We start from the raw sequence: 17,297 nt of genomic DNA, 5'->3' as shown, positions 1-17,297 counted from the left end.
AAGAGCTTCTGGTGATTGTCACATCTCCAATACTCATAGTTAAAGTACATTTATGTTGAAAACACAAACACATAATAAACACACAGTATAAGAGCGCTTACCTGGTACGGAGGACTGTCCATCCTGTGATATTTCTTGAAGTGTTCCTTGATCAGAGCTTCGATCTGCTCGTACGGCTCTGTGTTGCTCAGCCACTTCCTCTTCACCAGCCGCTCAAAGAATGGCTAAAAGAAACGGACAAATGTCAATCATATATTTTCATTTTTTGTCACAATTCAACTGGTGACGTCAAATGATTTTCACTGAATTACAGCTTTAATAAAAATCAATCAAAAAGCTCAGGTAACTAATAAACTAGAATAATGTAGTCTTAAAGGCTGAATATGTGATTTTTCACACTTAAATATATAAATCAAGTATCTCCTCTGAAAATAACTCTGTGAGTCATGACTGTCTACAATGGGTGTAACACCCGAGTCCCACTGTCTGTGATGTTTTCAGAGTTTTCAGAGTCCTATCTTCACTTTGTTTACATCGCCTGGACGGCCGGCTGACTCCTCCCCTCACGTATAAAAGTTGTTTAATTGAGGGACTAGAGAAAAGAAGAATAACATACTGTACTCACTGCTTAACTGTGTTTCTAGATCACGCTCATTTCAGGTAAATTTACATGCAGTGTGAAGATACGAGCAGAATAAAGATCACTAGCATTAGCATGCTAACACAACAATGCAGCGCGAGTTGTTTTCGCTTCATGCCGGTGCTCAAGGGCGACATCTGCTGGATCAAAAAGTGGCATATTCTTCCTTTAACTAAACTGCAGGCAAGTCAACAAGTTAAATATTGTACAAAAATGACTGAACACATTAAACATAACTATTAATTCTTCTTAGCTATACTGACCTCAGGTTACAAAACCAACAACTCGAGTAAACTAAACTATAAACTACAATAATCTACATCAGACCAAACCAAAGGAATAAAACTTATGATTCAAATCTGATAATTAAATCTGAATTGCGTGGCCTGTAGCCTAGTGGTTAGTCCGTGCACCCCATGTACGGAGGCTATGGTCCTCCAAGCAGATGGCCCAGGTTCAAATCTGATCTGTGGCATGTCATAACCCACTCTCTCTGACTCTGACACATTCTCACTCTGTCCACTATCCTGGCTCTAAATAAAGGCATAAAAAGCTCCAAATTAAACCTTTGCTAAAAAATCTGAATAATACAATTACAAAACAGTCCTAACCACATTTAACTAATCTTAACTGAACCAAACTGCATGCTTTGTGTTTGTGGCGTCTCGAGCTTTCTCTCTGTGTGTCGTGTGTTGTTTCAGCAAACACTTCAGATTAAATGAAAGTTAAACATTAAAATTGAATTTAAAGCGCTTCATTGATACAGACCTAACAAAGGTGTGGCCATGGCACAACAGAGAGAGGAGGAAAACTGGATGTTAGACAAACACTCAAGTAAAGTTGTGACTGAACGTGGCATGTTGCTTGATGTGTGCGTTTGTGTGTGTGTGTGTGTGTGTGTGTGTGTGTGTGTGTGTGTGTGTGTGTGTGTGTGTGTGCGTACCCTGATGTGCAGATAAAGACGTTCAGACAGCACTCTGACCCCCTGCTGGACGATGTGATCCAGAGCTTTGTTTGCTCGACGCAGAGAGTCCTCGCTGACTGACGGATCACACTGAGCACAGCGCTGCACGAACCCTCTGAAAACACACACACACACACACACACACACACACACACACACACACACACACACACACACACACACACACACACACACACACACACACACACACACACATACATCACTAAGTGGGGTCCATAACTTGAAACAACCAAATGGGGACCTCATTTAATTATCCATAAAAGAGAGATAGAGAGATCACTTTGATTTCAACTTCAATGACTGCATTCATTGCTTTATAATAATTGAACATAATCAGCCCTAATAAAAGACACATTTGTGTATGGGACAAATGATCAAGAGTGATCTGATCAAGAGAGCAAGACTCATATTTTGTTACATTTTTAAAACAGCTACGAGGAACTTATATTTTGGGTTTATATTGGCACCCCCCACAAAAAAGGTACGCCTCGTGTTGCAAAGATCATAAAATAGGTAGCATGGTACATGTCATCAGGGGTTGAGTTAAAGTCTCCATTTAATGTAAAATACATTTTACAAGTTTTTATCCAGCGTTCCAGTGATAAATGTTAATTTACTGTCAAATAATTGTAATATTTTTACATCAGAATATTTGTATTTTCTGTTCTTGTAAAATGTTTCAGATATCTGATGACTCATCCTGCACTCAGGGGCATTAACTCATTTTCAACTAGTTAAAAAGCCTTGTCTTATTTATATGCCCCTCCCCTTTAACTATAAATTCAGTCTCTCTGACTGTTTGACAGTTTTTTTCCGTACCTGAAAGGCGGACAGCAGTTGACCAGGGCGATGGTTTTAGACACGTATCCATCCTCGTTGTCTCCAAACATCCCGCTCTGCATCCCCTCATGAAACATCTCAACTTTACGCTGGAAACTAAAAACAAGTAAAGACAAATTCAAGTCTCACAATCATGATCAATATAACGTGTGAATGACATTATTTTAGAGCCAGAGCTTTAGATGTAACTAACGGCTTATAGATGTTCAACTGAAACCACTAAACAAGCTGTAATTGGCTGTAACTTCAAAGTACAACCCGAAAGAATGCATGTTCTAAATATGTTATTTTATTTATGGAAGGATTCCTACAACTATTGTTTTTTTGTTTAAATGGAAAGATGCTTTGGAAACAGAAACAGCTCTTGCATCACTCTCTTCAAAGACACCAAACACCATAAAAAAACCAGAACCTTCACAAAACAGGAGAGATGCTGCTAAATGGCTGCATTGAGTTGTTTGTGTGTGTGTGTGTGTGTGTGTGTGTGTGTGTGTGTGTGTGTGTGTGTGTGTGTGTGTGTGTGTGTGTGTGTGTGTGTGTCTGTGTGTGTGTGTGTGTGTGTGTGTGTGTGTGTGTGTGTGTGTGTGTGTGTGTGTCTTTGTTGCTTTTAAGGATTAGCTTGGATTCGATCTCTTCTGAATATAAAAATTGGCTTCTTCATCTTTAACAATCTTTCTGTAATGTAGTTAAACACAGTTTAACAAACTGAGCCTGTCAGGGACAAAAAGCAACAACTTCTTTTTTTTTTATGTGTGTTGCTTTTTTTTTGTTGCTTTATTTTTCTCTATTACAAAATAAAATGGGCAAACTAAGATATTATTATAACCAGTTTGTTTTCTTGTTCTGCATTCTATTATTGTTTTGTATAACATTATTAAAAAAAAAAGAATAATGATGTAAGAAATGAACTTATGTTCGGAAAAATGAACTATGTTTGGATTGCCCAATAAACACAAAGTTGAAAAAAAAAAAAAAAAAAGCAACAACTTTCAGTGAACCCAAAACTTTCACATGTGGTTACCTGTAGAGGAAGTCTGCCAGGCCGTTCAGGCTGCACTGAGCCACTCTGGAACCCAAACTTCTGTTGATGGAGGCAGAACGCTCCAGATCAACCTGCAACCTCTGAAACGACAAAGCAGTCAATTGTTGTTTCACTGCCACACTTCAAATCTTCAAACTTATTGCACATCATCAGCAAATCCAAAACATGCAGAAGAATTTATAGCAAGTAGTGTGTAGCTTGTAGCATGAAGCTAACTTTTTGCACTCCAGCCCTTCTTTTGATACAATCATCTGTTTGTATTATCCAGCTTCATAGGTTTTACTGATTCCAAAAGCAACTTATCTGTTCTCAAAAAAGGTGAAAACAATTAAAGAAGAAAACTTCTCAACCAACAAGAAGAGCATTTAGACAAAAAAAATCAGAGGATAAACAATAGCTAATTTGCATCAGTGCTAGCTTAAGTTCTTTCACTCCCAGATCAACCTGCAACCTCTGAAATGACAAAGCAGTCAGCTGTTTCACTGCCACACTTCAAATCTTCAAAGATGCAGAACACACAGAAAAAAAGAGACTGCAAGACTCTTTGTGGAGGAAAAGCTTAAACAATGTAACCCTTTATTATCTGATCAGCTGAAGAGAGACAATATTGGGAGGTGAGAGAGGAGGATGACATGTAACAAAGGGCTGTGGTCAGACTTGAACCCACGGCTGCTGCGATGAGGACTAGTCTCCGTGCATACATAACCGCTAGGCTATCCGACAACCCGCTTTTAATACTTTACATTTTACATGCATTCCAAAGTGTTTGACTAAAACTCTCTTTGGACAACTGCTGGTTTCAGTTGGTAAATAAAACCTGTTCAAACCTGTTAAATTGTTTTCTCGTGCAATACTCAATTTTTCCACCAGAGGGCAGCAACCAGTTAAAACACAATTAATGTTTATTTGTATGAATGTTTGTGTAGAAGTTATTACCTATGATGTGTCTCCTCTGCTGCAAACTTTAAACCAATAGTTTGTAGAGGTAAGACTTGGTTTGAGGGGGAGGTCAGAGAAAGTCCCCGGGAAAATCAATGTAAATCAATGCAGGGTCCTGTGACGTCATAAGAACAGGACTGTGTGTGTGTGTGAGTGTGTGAGATCAGGAAGTGCTCGATGTTGACTTTGGCCGCGATTCAAGGAACGACTCAGAAAACAATCAGTGTACACAACACAGCGGAATCCACCTTTATGTAACACCTCGCTCTGATTCAATAACCTTTATTTAAACTGACAGGAAACACTGATCAGAGCTGCCAGCTGCTGTGTGGATCCATTATCCCCCCGTTACCATGGTTACACAGTGATTACCTGTATGACGGTCTTGGCCAAAGTGATCTGATACTCCTCAATGTGCAGCGTCTCCATCCACCTTTTCTCCTCCTCCTCCAGGACCTGGCTCAGCTCCGTGGTGACTTTTGCCTGAACAGGGAGGAGCCAGCGTTAAAAACAAACACACCTCAACTTTAACAATAATCTAGAGGGTGTTTACTTTGACTATCAACAGCTGAATAATGCAGCTACGTTTCACACAAGACCGCTCACCATTTAATGAACTTATTACACATCATCAGCAAATCCAAACCAAGCAGAAGAATCTATAGCAAGTAGTGTGTAGCTTGTAGCATTAAGCTAACTTTTTAAACTCCAGCCCTTCTTTTGATACAATCAGCTGTTTGTATTGCAACTTATCTGTTCTCAAAAATAAAACAATTAAAGATAAAAAAGAAGAAACCAACAAGAAGAGCATTTAGACAAAAAAAATATCAGAGGATAAACAATAGCTAATTTGCATCAGTGCTAGCTTACAGTAAGTTCTTTCACTCCCAGTCAAAACAATAAACAGCATCAGCCTTATGTTTGAAGAACAGCAGGTTTGAAGATTGAGGAATTGACGTAAAGGTCACATAGTATGAAAATCATCTTCTCCATGTTCCTCTAACTCTAACATGTGTCTCTAGTCCGTCTACAAACCCCCCAATGATGAGAAAAGTCCATCCTCTCCGTCTTCTGCCTGCTCTACTTTTCAGAAAATGTGTGCTCAAACAGGCCGTTTGGAGATTTTCCCTTCATGACATCACAAAGGGCAGTAGCCCCTCCCCCAGGTGGGTGACACTCCCACAGCTAGGTGTTTGTTCTGCCCTCTGAGTCTGCCTTCTCACCGTAAACAATAGGACATGAAGAGAGAAAGCACCGAGTACACCCCAAGCCCTTCCAGAGAGGGGGCGTGGTCAGACACAGCTCATTTACATATTTAAAGGTACAGACACAGAAACAGTCTGTTCTGAGCAGGGCTGAAATAGAGGGGTTTATAGACATGATCAAATACAGGATCAGAGTGGATTTAGAACAAGAAACTTCTCACTTTTAGCTGAAATGTTTTTTTATTTTACCAGAACATCCAATATTTCACTTGTTGCAGTCACAATAAAAACAATAATTTAACCTTGTAGAACACGGATGTTGTTGGACTGTATTAAACAGTCAGTATGTGTTATTCCAGCAGCGTTTTTGTTCCTCACCCGCACAGAGTTGAGACAGTCCAGCTCCAGTCTGTCCACCGTCTCTGAAGGCAGCAAAGGACTGAGATGAGAGCGGCTGAACGGACTCGTGATACACACCGTCCCCAGAACGTCTCTGAAACAAACATACGGACACAACAAGCAAAATAATTTTGTGATAGGTAAAAAATATATTTTCAAGACACTCAACAAGGACATTCTCCTGAACCATTTGCAGATTTTTTAAACTATAACAAAAGGCCTTATTTTATTCCTTTTTATATCTTAACATTAGATGTTAATCTGGACTCGTTAGGTATATGTGGCTTCCTGGAACTTTTTGTTTTGTGAGTAACAGAATGTTTAATGCTTGTGTCTCTTGTGTGTGTACCTGTTGTATATGTTGTGCAGCCAGTCCAGCAGGGAGTAAATGTCTGTGATCTCCAGCTGGTTCTCGGTGATGGCCTGCAGTCGCCTGGCAACCGCCTGGTGGTAGCTCTGCACGTACACCTGACAGGTGAAAGGTGGGAAAGTATCGTAAAGTGAATTTTTAGAGCTCAGTGTGCTGCTGGATGAAAGAATCCTCAGTTCAAAGAATACAGAATTTTTTGAGAGTCATGACTGCGAGATCAAAAACCAGGAAGAAAAGGTTGTAGAGGTAACGTAAAATAAAAGAGTGCAGTGGGATAAAATCTAAAACAAGGGGATGTTTATTAGCCTTTAACATGAGCTCATGTTTAATACGCTCTGAGAAGAATTCATTTACAATATCAGAAAAAAAGTGGAGAAGAACAAACAATTGAATGAAAACGTACTAAAGCAGTTTCATTAAGTACACGTGGAGTTTTGTGCGTTTTTGAAAAGAGCCATAGACAGAGTCGCCCCCTGCTGGACATTAGAAAGACTACTGATTGAGGACACTTCTGCATTCTGTCCAGGTGTGTTCTCACCTCAAAGGGCTGGTACTCTTCGGGGTAAATAGACACCACGTTCCTCTTGGCGGCCCCGAGGTCGTCCACCACGCGGGCCCGGAGACGGTCCAGGTACCCGTCCAGCTCTCCGGCTGTGAACTCCGTCTCCTGAGGCAGCGAGCCGCCAGCCACCGCCTCCACCGCCTCCCTCCACCTCTGCTTCAGACGGCGGGGCCTTGGGCCCCCCGGGGCCGCGGCCTCGCTGGCGGCCCAGTCTTTATCAGTCTGTTCCTCCTGTTGCAGCACCTGCACACACAGACAGGTGAGGCGGCGGTTATCTTTTGTTGACCTTTTTTAAGAATTCTTCACTCCAGTCATTTTATATTCAACTAAATGAGATCTAAATCTTATCTTTTCTTTCAATGAGACAAACATATTCTGCCCCCTGGTGGAACTTTTTTATACTGCAGGTATGAGTTTTTCAAAACGACTGACTTCATGTAGTTTTGTGAACGTCTTTCTATGTGATGTTTTGATCCAGCAGATGTCGCCCTTGAGCACCAGCATGAAACCAAAACAACTGGCGCTGCATTGTTGTGTTAGCGTGCTAATGCTAGCGATCTTTATTCTGCTCGTATCTTCACACTGCATGTAAATTTACCTGAAATGAGCGTGATCTAGAAACACAGTTAAGCAGTGAGTACAGTATGTTATTCTTCTTTTCTCTAGTCCCTCAATTAAACAACTTTTATACACGAGGGGAGGAGTCAGCCGGCCGTCCGGGCGATGTAAACAAAGTGAAGATAGGACTCTGAAAACTCTGAAAACATCACAGACAGTGGGACTCGGGTGTTACACCCATTGTAGACAGTCATGACTCACAGAGTTATTTTCAGAGGATAAACTTGATTTATATATTTAAGAGTGAAAAATCACATATAAAGACTTTAAGTTTGGAAGAGTTCAAGAGTTTGTAAATCGGCTGGATTAAACTCTGTTTGGTAACAAAAAGGAGTGAATTATTGTGTAAGTCGTCTCTCAGTCTGTGAACTCTTACAGATCAATGCACAAAGACTTCATCATAAAGGTACTTAAACAATCATCGTCATAGAACGTGTTAAAAATCTAAACTCAGAGTAAATCCAGACGTTACTAGACTAGTGAAACTACTTGAAGTCGAGTAAACTCTTCTAGTTGTCTGGTACACGTCCCTCCTGTTTCCATGGCAGCAGCAGTCCTCACCTGCACCACCAGGCCCAGGTTTGGCCCGGCGGTCGGGGAGCGCAGAGACTCCCTGACCACGGCCCACAGCTCCTTCTGCAGCTCCTCGTACAGCAGCTCCACGTCCTTCGCCTTCCTCCGGCCGCCATCTTTGACGCTGGAGCTGCCGGCGTCCTCCGGCTCGGCCGCGGCGGACTCGTTGCACTCCTGCTCCAGCTCCAGGATGTGGGTGTCGGCAAGGAGGAGGTCCCGCTTCTTCACCAGCTGCAGGATCTCCAGGACTGAAGGAGACGGGAAGACAGACCAGGTTAAACCTCTACCTGAACCGCGTCTTCAGGACTAAAGAATACAAATGGTCTATGTTTTCAGAGCTGCTGATATGAAGCCTTTTTACGAATATAAATAAATAAATAAAGATTATTCTTTATAAAGTTTTATTTTAATAACAGCAGGTTCTGTGAGCCTGTGTGCGGGGAAGCATGAAAACTTTGGATCAAGACCAGAAAGACAACCGTTGAATCATCGGTTTGTTGTTATTTTTTAAAATCCTTTCAAAGTTAAACCTCGTCTGACTGAATAGCATCAACAGCTGCTTATAAACACACACACTTTGCTGTGTGTGTGCATCGCTCTGGAGGTGGGTTGGTTTGTTTTGAACATCAAAGCAGCCCTCGGGGACTCAGCGGGACGGAGCCGGAGGTTCCCACAGAATGACTGATCGGATGGTTGAACATTGGGAGACTTGTGGGAGGTTTGAGCACATTTATATTCCAAACATTTCACAGGCCGAGTGTGAAGGTTCCTCCTCTGGGACGGAGATCTGCACAGCTCGTCCTGTTTGGTTTAAAGCTCATTTCAATCCTTTCATAACGATATTTACCAGATCAGAAAAGTCGCCTGTAGTTTTCCTCACATCTATGTCTTTGCTTTGTGTTTGTAAACTCAGAATGAAATGACTTTATCGCCATTTAAAATTCATTTTCTAAAAATAAAAACGGTGTTCATACATCGTCTCTGCTCAGTTTACAAACTTTTAAATCTTCTCACTGCTGGTGGAATTTACAGACTCTAGTGGACACTGGAGGAACTGCAGCTGTAAAGTTAGACATTTTAACATAGAGCTCTATGAGGACTGACTCACTGCAGGAGACAGACTCTAGTGGACACTGGAGGAACTGCAGCTGTAAAGTTAGACATTTTAACATGGAGCTCTATGAGGACTGACTCACTGCAGGAGACAGACTCTAGTGGACACTGGAGGAACTGCAGCTGTAAAGTTGGACGTTTCCTAACTGTTAAATCACAGCGACGTGTTCCTGAATCAGCTGTAACTGAAGTACCAACAGACGTCGGTCTGTGATTGGGATCCTCTCTGACTGACAGTGCTGTGATGTCATCAGATGATGTCACAGCAGCAGAGCTGGGACTTCACGGTGACGACGTCATCTACTGTGAGTGACATTGACTTCTTGTTTTCACCATATTGGAGTCGTTTCTGAATCAGATGTTTGTGGGAGAGGACGCTGATCTGTTTTGTCGTTTTGTTCGGGAGGAATCATTTCCCAGCAGTGACGTCAATGTTTGGAAAATATATACTCTTAAAGGATGAAGAACATCAGTGTATTCAAGCGAGGAGTGAGTCAGACCAGAATCGGACATGACACACACTGCCACACCAGGAACTACACACACACACATACACACACACACACACACACACACACACACACACACACACACACACACACACACACACACACACACACACACACACACACACACACACACACACACACACACACACACAGGAAGTAGTGCCATCTCCTGCCTCAACTGCTGCATCTCCAGGTCGACTACTTCAAATAAAAGCCTTTTGAGATTCTGGAAGGCACACAAATGTTATTCAGAGCGGTGTGTGTGTGCGTGTGTGAGAGAGAGAGGGTGAGGATGTGAGGACTCCAGATGTTGCCTCATTCGTCTGCCTCTGTGTCGACAGAGGAAGACACACACATACATACACAAACACATACACACACAGTGCCCAGAGGAAGATCTTCTTTACAAACAGAACAATGTGAGGGGAACATCTCTGCTTTGAATTCACATTTTAGTCTCTTCTAAGTCAAAATAAGTTCAGTTCCTGGAGCAGAGAAAACGCCAAATTTCAGCCTCCACATCCTCCCGGGTCATTGACTTTAGAAGAAGACAGAGACACAGTGACGCCACCTAATGGTCAGTAGGTAATGTTTCTAAAACCTGCAGTTTGGCCTTTCCGCTCAAACTGTCTTGATATTTTGGGAGCCTGAAGTGAGAATATTTGGAAGAAAGGGAGGAGACACAGCACAAACACGGCCCAGAGGTTAAAGGTCAGTGACTGAATTAGCTGAGGTGACACCTAGCAGACAGCTAGTAGCTCCTACCTGTCACTCACAGAGACCACACCCCCTAATTCTACATCTATTTAAGCCTTAATATTATGTAAACAGGTGAGTTGCAGGAGACAGACTCTAGTGGACACTGGAGGAACTGCAGCTGTAAAGTTAGACATTTTAACATAGAGCTCTATGGGGACTGACTCACTGCAGGAGACAGACTCTAGTGGACACTGGAGGAACTGCAGCTGTAAAGTTAGACATTTTAACATGGAGCTCTATGAGGACTGACTCACTGCAGGAGACAGACTCTAGTGGACACTGGAGGAACTGCAGCTGTAAAGTTAGACATTTTAACATCGAGCTCTATGGGGACTGACTCACTGCAGGAGACAGACTCTAGTGGACACTGGAGGAACTGCAGCTGTAAAGTTAGACATTTTAACAAAGAGCTCTATGAGGACTGACTCACTGCAGGAGACAGACTCTAGTGGACACTGGAGGAACTGCAGCTGTAAAGTTAGACATTTTAACATGGAGCTCTATGGGGACTGACTCACTGCAGGAGACAGACTCTAGTGGACACTGGAGGAACTGCAGCTGTAAAGTTAGACATTTTAACATAGAGCTCTATGGGGACTGACTCACTGCAGGAGACAGACTCTAGTGGACACTGGAGGAACTGCAGCTGTAAAGTTAGACATTTTAACATGGAGCTCTATGAGGACTGACTCACTGCAGGAGACAGACTCTAGTGGACGCTGGAGGAACTGCAGCTGTAAAGTTAGACATTTTAACATGGAGCTCTATGAAGACTGACTCACTGCAGGAGACAGACTCTAGTGGACACTGGAGGAACTGCAGCTGTAAAGTTAGACATTTTAACATAGAGCTCTATGGGGACTGACTCACTGCAGGAGACAGACTCTAGTGGACACTGGAGGAACTGCAGCTGTAAAGTTAGACATTTTAACATGGAGCTCTATGAGGACTGACTCACTGCAGGAGACAGACTCTAGTGGACACTGGAGGAACTGCAGCTGTAAAGTTAGACATTTTAACATGGAGCTCTATGAAGACTGACTCACTGCAGGAGACAGACTCTAGTGGACACTGGAGGAACTGCAGCTGTAAAGTTAGACATTTTAACATCGAGCTCTATGGGGACTGACTCACTGCAGGAGACAGACTCTAGTGGACACTGGAGGAACTGCAGCTGTAAAGTTGAACATTTTAACATGGAGCTCTATGGGGACTGACTCACTGCAGGAGACAGACTCTAGTGGACACTGGAGGAACTGCAGCTGTAAAGTTAGACATTTTAACATCGAGCTCTATGGGGACTGACTCACTGCAGGAGACAGACTCTAGTGGACACTGGAGGAACTGCAGCTGTAAAGTTGAACATTTTAACATAGAGCTCTATGGGGACTGACTCACTGCAGGAGACAGACTCTAGTGGACACTGGAGGAACTGCAGCTGTAAAGTTAGACATTTTAACATCGAGCTCTATGGGGACTGACTCACTGCAGGAGACAGACTCTAGTGGACACTGGAGGAACTGCAGCTGTAAAGTTGAACATTTTAACATCGAGCTCTATGGGGACTGACTCACTGCAGGAGACAGACTCTAGTGGACACTGGAGGAACTGCAGCTGTAAAGTTAGACATTTTAACATCGAGCTCTATGGGGACTGACTCACTGCAGGAGACAGACTCTAGTGGACACTGGAGGAACTGCAGCTGTAAAGTTGAACATTTTAACATGGGGCTCTAACTGCAGTTTTGGGCACTTTTATATTTCAATCACTTCTTTTTCCCTCTAAATAAAGTCCAATCCAGTCTGACCTCATCTTGAGTTTATTTTAAGACAAATGTTTTAAAAAATGTAAATGTGTGTTACAGTGTGGAGGTTAGTTATAATGAGACCTCTGGGGAGAGGAAACAATGCGCGCACACACACACACACACACACACACACACACACACACACACACACACTCACAGGTGTGGTCAGTTTAAAGTGATATATCAGCACTTTGAGCACCTTTAAAATGGACGACACCGGAGCTTGTAAAACAGCTGTAACAGCACACACACACACACACACACACACACACACACACACACACACACACACACACACACACACACACACACACACACATATACCCATATACATCGTGTCAGAGAGCTCCTCCACCCTGAAACACAGCTCCTATTATTCAGCTTCAGCCTTTAGAGGAAATCTGTTCCAGCTGGGTGGATGATGCCCCACCCACCTCCACCCTCTGTCACATACTGTTCCACCACAACCAGTAGAACCATCAGCAGCACCATCAAAACCTCCCAGTCCATGTCATTACATCACTGAACTCATGTCACTGTGGGTTTAAGTAGACTGGAGCAGTCAGTAAGAAGTGAGCACACAGTATGTTTCCTTATAAGGCTGCATACCATATATGGAAACAACATTTTATCCTGCTTATATCGATGGACTGTGTGTCTGACGCTAACGTAGCCTCTTAGTTTGGAAAGTAAAGCAGATGTAGAAACACCAACAACCTGCATTCTTTCTCATGTCTATGATCAAATGGTCCTGTGTCAATCGAAAGGTCAGAGTTCATGTAAACTCTTGGGATGGGGTGGGCTGTCTGTATTTGTGTAATTTTAATGCATGTCTGTTAAGTAATGCTGTTGTGTATGGTTGTGATGACTTGAAACCCCCTTGAAAATGATAGGACGCATCTCAAGGGGCTAGCTTTTAATAAATTCAAATTCAAAACCTTGTTGATGCAGCAGGTCCGTTTTTTGTTGGAATATTATGACCTGAAGAGAACAGTCGACCTTCAGAAAGTAAGAAAATCAAACGTGTTTCTGTATGTCGGTGGTCTGACAGATGTGTAGATTGTGGTTTCTGTGTTGGTTAGATCTTGAAATAGTTTACACAGTCGGAATCACAAGAATCCTATCTTTCTAGTATAGAACCAGTGATACTAGAAGAGCACGTTATCATACAGGTTAATGTTGACGCTAATTTTATCTTCAGCTAATTATCAATGGAACTGACTGATTCATCGAAGATAATGTCTTAGTTTACGTATTAACAGTTAACACCTGTGCCCACCTCTGATGAATTCTACAAACCTAAATTAGAATATCTGCACAACTAACAGTTAGTGTTCACCTGAGTACAATGTTAGCTCTCCGTAAGCTCCCTCTTAGCTGTCTGTTAGCTCTCTGTTAGCTCTCTGTAAGCTCCCTCTTAGCTGTCTGTTAGCACTCTGTTAGCGCCCTGTTAGCTCTCTGTAAGCTCCCTCTTAGCTGTCTGTTAGCACTCTGTTAGCTCCCTGTTAGCTCTCTGTAAGCTCCCTCTTAGCTGTCTGTTAGCACTCTGTAAGCTCCCTCTTAGCTCTCTGTTAGCTCTCTGTTAGCTCTCTGTTAGCTGTCTGTTAGCTCCCTGTTAGCTCTCTGTAAGCTCCCTCTTAGCGCTTTGTTAGCACTCTGTTAGCTCTTTGTTAGCTGTGTTAGCACTCTGTTAGCTTTGTTATTTTTCCGTTATATCTCTGTTAGCTGTGTTAGCTCCCTGTTAGCGCTCTGTTGGTTTTCAGTTAGCTGTGTTTGCTGTGTTAGCGCCCTGTTAGTTTTTGTTAGCTCTTTGTTAGCTCTTTGTTAGCTTTATCATTTTACCGTTATATCTCTGTTAGCTGTATTAGCTCCCTGTTAGCTCCCTGTTAACGCTCTGTTAGCTCCCTGTTAGCTCCCTGTTAGCTCCCTGTTAACGCTCTGTTAGTTTTCTGTTAGAATTCTGATATCTCTCTGTTTGCTCTGGTTTTATTCTCTGACTCTTTAGTTTCCACCGATGTGAAAATTCTCAGACAAGTCTCATTCATTCTGTAAGTTTATCTAACGCTCGAGAAGGACTCGCTCTGAACTCTGAACTCTGAACTCTGTGACTCTCTGTGTGAAATGGAAGAAGCTGCTGAGTCAGATTCACCTGATCTGATACACCTGGAGGAGAGGAAGGCTTTAATTAGAGGCATCTGAGATGAGTTTAATGTTGATCCACGGCTACTTAAGTACATTTAATATAGTGTGTGTGTGTGTGTGTGTGTGTGTGTGTGTGTGTGTGTGTGTGTGTGTGTGTGTGTGTGTGAACAGTAGCAGTATTGTGTGAGCATGTGCTGACTGTAATCTGAGCTCTGCTTTCACATTTTTCTGCTCTCTGGTCGTCTGTGGGTTCACTCCGATCAGCTGAGAGGACCCGGTTCTCCTGCAGGTCTCAGAACTCTTTCTGTCCTGTGTGATGTGTGTGACACAATGTGTTGTAATCGTTATGTGATGTACCATGATACTGTTAAGAGATGTGTGATGCAACGGGATGAGATGAGATGCAATTTGATAAAAAGTGATGTGATAAGTTGCAACACAATATGATACGTTAAGATGTGATGTGATCATTTTTACCGACACCTGTTGGGGATAATCACTTATTACAACAATTCAAAGGTTCAGAGGAAATAAATACCAAATAATGTTTATATATATATATGTAGGCCTATAAAGACTCACACACATGCTAACGTGTGTTAGTGCTCAGTGATGGTCTGACAGATATCAGATATCAAGTAAAAGTCTGAACATGAATTTCTCTCCTGCTCTCCGCCTCGCTCTGTAATATCTCAGGACTGATCCTCTCATAAGCCGAGGGTTTAACCAGCTCGTTCCCTGCAGGCACAGCTGGTTAACACATGTTCCCTCTCACATTTCTTATCTTCATTCTTTCTTTCTGAACATCTTCAAGTTAAATTACTCATCTGCTCAGGAAAGCAGGATGCAGTAAAACAATAAAGCAACGTCGTATTGCAACAAATCTGAAGCTTTGTGCAGAAATACAGACGAAATGAACGCAGAGGACGGACAGAAGGCTCCGTCTGTATCTGTAAGACGACCGACGTGGAGCGTAAATGAGCCTTAAACAGCATCATTTGGATATAACAGTAAGAAGCTAACATGCAGTTTAGCAGCAGAAGATACAAAGTCTTGCTAAGTTACGAATTTCTCACAATAGAGAACAAACCATGTGACGTATTTTTGTAGTCCAACCCTGAAGTAGCATCTCCATGGGGTCTAACCAGAATCCTCCTATGGGATGTTTTCATTGGATTTTGGATCATTGCAGAAAATAATCTCTGTGTTAAACACACGTTTCTGAAGCGTAGGCGTTTTGTTCAGCAGGATAATCTTCACAGATGAACGCCATTTTTATGATGTTTGAAGCGTTAATGCGGCCGACAGAAGTAAAAAGCTAACGTTATGCTACAAGCTAGCTACACCACGGTGGGATGATTGTGACGTCACTAGCGTTACGCTTCAGACGATCTCCGATAAACTAATCCACGTAGCTTAATAAATAGTTTACTAACATAATATTCACCTTAACCTAAAGATTAAACCTACAGGAGACATCTCCGACTAGTGAGAGAGTTCCCGCCCTCTGTGTCCGGCGTGATGACGTTTAATGTCCCCGACGACCGCTGTAGTCACATTTAGCCGCTTGTTAGCAACTTCAAACTTCACAAGTGGAGGTATTACCTAACGTAGTTTATGTGGTCTAACAAAACACCAACATCTCTTCAGCTTGTGTTAACCACAGACCTTATTTCAGGAGTCTAACCACAAACACATTCAACATCCCCGTTGACTTTTAGACGTTAGACCCCATGGCGCTCAAATGCTAACTTACTTCCTGGTTTTAGGACTCATTCCTGTGGCGCTCTATGACAGTTTCAGAGTTCACACATCAGAGACTCAAACTGTGAAAGGCTCCATGTTTGGAGAAGTGATGTGTGAGTGTGTCTGTCAGCGTGAAGTGTTCTGATAATCAGTCTGCCGTGCTCTCTGACAGGAAGTCCTCCAGCAGCAGATAGCGGTTCAGACGTCCATCAGAAGAGCCCAGCTGTGTGTTACACATGCATCACTTTGTTTAAAAAGCATAGTCACACAAGGGCCACCAGTGGACTAGCGGTCAGTTCCCGTACCCCCGTACAGAGGATGTTGTCCTTGTGTGTGCGGCCTGGGTTCAAGACCAACCTGTGGCTCCTTTTTCTGCATGTCATCTCTCTCTCTCCCTGTTTCAAACTCTATCCACTCTCCAATCCAGTGAAGGCACAAAAGCCTAACAGTCAATCTTTAAAAGGCGTAGTCACATGACTACACAAACAAGCTAACAGGGTGAAGCAGTGACTCTCGAGTGCTGCCGGCTAAAATTACTGCTTCTGTGAAGGGAGATCAAGTTTTTTGTTTTTTTTTTTTAAATTCAGACTGTGAAATATTTATTTAAATTCTGTACTCTGGCAAGGGACTCTCTTTTTTACTGTGCAATACACATATAATATATATAAATATCCTCTTGTAAATACCTCTACACATACTGCACATCTTACGTGAATGCAAGTTATTTTTTGATGTGCGTAGCTGTGGATGTATGTGTGTGCACTTTAAGGTGAAGCTTTAATCATTTTGTTGTACAATTGTATAATGACAATAAAGGCTTTTCTATTCTATTCTAAGCGACGACCACGGGTTCAGAAGAGTCTTGAAACAGGACAGCGTCTTTGAACTAGTAATGGAACAAAAAAGACGGTGCTCTTCGGTGGAGGGCATGAAAAAAGGCCAAGGCATTTGTCTTTAGAAGAAAAAAATGATAAAGTGCAAAAAACTGCGGTTCCATGAGTGTCCACTTGAGGCTGGCTCCAAAAGACCCGAAAGTCACATACACACC

At 42.5% G+C, this 17,297-nt stretch overlaps 1 protein-coding gene across 1 annotated transcript in view; it reads right to left on the bottom strand.

Annotated features, from left to right (window-relative positions):
- Positions 1-17,297, bottom strand: part of exoc3l2b (exocyst complex component 3-like 2b) — a 61,251-nt gene that overhangs the window by 5,661 nt on the left and 38,293 nt on the right. Inside the window, exons 3-11 of the mRNA XM_061045796.1 lie at positions 8,162-8,471; positions 6,959-7,225; positions 6,400-6,518; positions 6,030-6,144; positions 4,819-4,929; positions 3,487-3,587; positions 2,445-2,561; positions 1,584-1,719; positions 102-224 (exon numbers count right to left, since the gene is read on the bottom strand). Coding sequence (XP_060901779.1) covers positions 102-224; positions 1,584-1,719; positions 2,445-2,561; positions 3,487-3,587; positions 4,819-4,929; positions 6,030-6,144; positions 6,400-6,518; positions 6,959-7,225; positions 8,162-8,471 — 1,399 coding nt within the window. The remainder of the gene's footprint in view (positions 1-101; positions 225-1,583; positions 1,720-2,444; positions 2,562-3,486; positions 3,588-4,818; positions 4,930-6,029; positions 6,145-6,399; positions 6,519-6,958; positions 7,226-8,161; positions 8,472-17,297) is intronic.

The sequence above is a fragment of the Labrus mixtus genome, chromosome 9, assembly GCF_963584025.1.
Source record: "Labrus mixtus chromosome 9, fLabMix1.1, whole genome shotgun sequence".
NCBI lineage: Eukaryota > Metazoa > Chordata > Actinopteri > Labriformes > Labridae > Labrus > Labrus mixtus.
Note: the sequence above shows the minus strand (reverse complement) of the source record. Positions and strands in the feature narration are given on the sequence as shown.